General features: G+C 42.3%; 1 protein-coding gene across 1 annotated transcript; it reads right to left on the reverse strand.

Annotated features, from left to right (window-relative positions):
• Positions 1–250: 250 nt before the first annotated feature.
• Positions 251–3,739, reverse strand: NRIP1 (nuclear receptor interacting protein 1). The gene has a single exon (XM_009488976.1). The coding sequence runs from the start codon at positions 3,737–3,739 to the stop codon at positions 251–253; it is 3,489 nt and encodes a 1,162-aa protein (XP_009487251.1).
• Positions 3,740–3,967: the final 228 nt, after the last annotated feature.

Consider the following 3,967-nt stretch of genomic DNA (forward strand, 5'->3'; position numbering starts at 1 on the left):
CTTTCTAGTTTCCTTGTGACAATCTACTGTAAAGCAAATTTTATCTACATGTATTTTAAATAACATCACCAGAAAAATAAAAAGTTTATCAAATGAAAACATGTTTCAATTAGACCATGCTTTTCTAAAATCATGCTCAATTTATACAGTAGTCAAGTTCGTACTCATTTTTATTTTTTCTTTTTTTTTTTTTTTTTTTAAAACAAAGATTCAAAACCACTGATTGTAAACTCATTGAGGAGGCTGCAGTTTATTCTGGCTCTTTTTTGATTGTTAGCACTTTTTCCAGAAGTCCGTGCACTTCTCCATTCACACCATGTTGATGAGAGGTCTTACTCCCCATATGGCTGTTGTAAGGGCTTCTTAAGTTACTAAAAGGAGTTTTAAGCTCTGAATCAGATGTCAATTCCTCTTTGATTGTAACATGAGTTGAACTATCGGTAAATGAAGGTTCATTCCACATTTCTTTGTCATGTGCTTCTTGGCTACCAACAGAGTTGCCGCCTTTCTGTAACATGTAGTACAATATTGGATTGGTTTTGGTCAGTCTCGGAGAGTCTTTTTCATAATCATTCTTGTCCATCCCTGTGATCACCCATCTGATGGGTCCTTTTTCACTGGGCATGGGACACACGCTAAACTGGTCAGGCTCAAGTCTAGATACCGTACTCCCCAAATGTTCAGGGAAGGGGGAACTAGCAGGACTTTTTACTGCTACAGGATACTGAAATGTTCTATGATCTACACAATTGTTCTGTTGAACAGGGCTTCCCATTAATGCATTTACTGAAGAAATGCTGAATTCAGGTTTATTAATTGTTGCACTGGTTTTGTTTCCTTTTTTCTTGCCCTCCATCAGTATGTTACTCCTATGTTGTGACAGATCTCTCTCACAGTTTTCTGAGAGAAGCAGCTGTTTCAACACATTAAAGCCTTTACTATCTCTAGACCAACTCCTATTTTCACTTTCACTATTTGAACCATGACTTACAGCATATTTAAATTCAGCATCACTTCTGCTGAATTTCAGTTCTTGCGGGTTAAGCAAAGGCCCGTACAGTGCCTCAGTAGGAGAAGCGTGATTGTTTGCAGCATCAGACAAATTACTTTTCATCTTTTTTAATGGACTTTCCAAAGGCTCAGCATGAAGCTTCCTCTTCTTCGGTACTGTGCAAAGACTCTTTGATTCAAGGTGTGTCAGCTCATTGTTTCGGTGACTTCTGTCCAGCTCGTCTGCAGGGTAACTGTCTTGATTCTGTCTCAGCAGCCTACTTAGCAGGCCGTTCTTGGAAAAAGAGAAATCTTGAGGTGAAAGAGGCTCAGATTTCAACTCCTCGGCCGCTGGAGAAGCAGCTGTGCTTCTCTGCAGTGAATGAACAAATCCTTGAAATTTGTTACCCTTGCACTCTCTTACTTGCTGTGCATTTGAATTATAAGGAACATTTGATTCTTCAGATGGTTCAGTTTTTATTTTCACCATCAATATTTGCTCATTCAAAGCCTTATCCGTCTGTTCTTGAGAACTTTCATCTCTTAAAAGCATCCTCTCTTTCTTTTCACTTTTACCTTTATTGGGAGTTCCCAGAAGCAGCTGAAGGACAGTGCGCCGTTCAAGGAGATTTTCTATTTCCGAACCTGGAAGTCCTTGTTCAGCGGGTGCAGGCTGACAACTGAATATTTTGTTATTTTCTTCAGGCGTACTCAATTTATTCGTAAGCAGAGGGCTGTTCAATCTATCAATCAAGCCAACAGGTTTATCTGTGTTCCCTGCTAGCAGCTGTTTGCTAGCTCGTTGTTCTTCACTTGACATGGAAGTCTGCATGCCGCACTGAGCGAGGTTCTGCAACAGCTTGCTGGCGCTGAAAGCTGAAGAGTTCTGGGGACTATCGTTCCTGCTCAGCTTGGCTCCTTGAATTTCTTTGCTTTTAGAAAGGTCTATCAAATGTTTAGATGCAGGATTCACCAGCCTGTCCGGCTGGATGCTGCAGGCATACGGTGGCGAGCTACGCTTGATGGCTAACGACTGGTGCGAGAGATTTATAGGAGAGTCTGCTTTTGCAGAAGCCAGCAAAGGTGGAGTGCTTAATGGAGTCATTCGATTCGCACTGGGACTGTCAGTAACAGGAGTCCTTTTACCAGTCTGTACAGTGAATTTTGCCACATCAGCTGCACTGTGTGGTCCCTGAGGGTCATTACTCTTGTCTACCTTTTCTTCACCCTTATGCCCAAGTAACAGCTGAAGGAGCGTTACTTTCTGATGGGGATTCAGCTTAGAAGCTTTTGGAGTGTCTTTGTCTTCCTTGTTCTCTGGACAGGAAACTTTTGGATCCCAGTTATGAAGCAAGGACTGAGTCAGGTTATCCAGTGATGCAGGTGGACCTGCATCTGGTTTATCTGTCCTCTGTTTAAAGGATAGGTCTATAGGAAGACAGTTAGAATGGGAGCTTTCATCATCACTGCTGTCATCTTCTGTGAAACTAGGATTGTTGTCTGAATACTCATCAATAGTTGTTGGTGTGCTGCTGTCTTCAAAAATGCTGGCTCTCTCACTCTGTTCATGCCCTTTTACATGTTTGGTGGTATTCTGGCTTTTCAGTAGATGCAAGAGCAAACTGTTGCTGGGAGAGGTTTTCAGGTTACTCCTTTCCAAAGTACTTTTGTATCCCACATTTTTGGGAGGCGAATGCATGATTCCCACTGAACTCTGAAATGGTGCCATATTGCTTTTGCTAGATACTGTTTTGGTTGATGATCCTGTCTGACCATTGAGATGGCTTGTCATTCCTTTTGCTAAACCAAATTGGCCAATATCTTTCTGAGCACTTTCTTGCAATCTGGCCATAGCTGCAAGTCTCTCACTTGCTATTTGATTTGCATTTTGTGCTTTTAAAGCGTGTTCCCTGGAGTACTGCTGCAAGTGCGCTTCACTCGAAAGGAGTAAAGCTAGCTGGCTGCATGCTACGCTGGGCTTCGGTGAAGCAGCAGGACTGGATCGTTTCTCTACCATGCTTGCAACAGCTTGTAATCTTGCAGCACATGACAGTGGCTCATTCATCACTTTAGGTCCGCTCTGCACTGCATGAGGAGATTCTATAAACCTCTCTTTGGGCAGGTTCTTTGTTATATCAGGCAGGCTGTTGTCCAACTTCTGATCTTTTGCTTTGCTCTTCTTCAGTAGAGTCTTCAGGTGACTGGATGCAACACCATAGCACCTTAAATCTTTCTCCACTTGTAAAGAATCATGGCTAAGGGAATACCCTTGCTCCTTAAGGCTCTGCCTAATCTGCTGTGACAGAGCAACACTCTGCAGCCTAGAGCTGAATGACTGAAGCAAAGAGGCAAGTAATGTGCTATCCTGTTTGCCTTTAGGCACATTTTCAACCATGCCAGCCAACAAGGCTTCCTTTTTTCCATCTAAATCCACAATGGAATCGGACAACCGCCTTCTCTTTGCTGCATTCCAGTCTTCTGAAGACTGCAACAGTCTTGCTTTTTTGAGGTGCAGCATGCCAGATCCCTGATATGTATTTGTGTTAAGAACTGGACCATTACTTTGACAGCTGGGAAATATGTTTCCAGAAATCTTAAAGTTTTGATCCTCTCCACTATGCCCAGTAGACTTTTTGTCAACTGCAGTACCTGAGCCTCCTGCTGCTTGATGCATTAGTAATCCCTCTAGGTAAGTTAGAACAACAGAATCCTGGTGCATCTCAGAGCCAAGCTCTTCTCCATGAGTCATGTTCAATAAAAGTTTCCAAAAGGGCTCTGGTTCTATTCACTTCAAAGACTAGGTTTGCTGCAGCTGAATCGAGATGCAGAGTTAAGAAACAATAGGTAGATGCCTACAGTGTTTTCTCACAGACTTTCAGAAACAATACAAAATGTCATATTCCAAGCAGGCTTCTTCCAGCGTATACTGTTTGATGAGCCAGGTTTCCAACCATCTCAATTTGCTGATATCTAGAAT

This window comes from Pelecanus crispus, chromosome 1, assembly GCF_030463565.1.
Source record: "Pelecanus crispus isolate bPelCri1 chromosome 1, bPelCri1.pri, whole genome shotgun sequence".
Classification (NCBI taxonomy): Eukaryota; Metazoa; Chordata; class Aves; order Pelecaniformes; family Pelecanidae; genus Pelecanus; species Pelecanus crispus.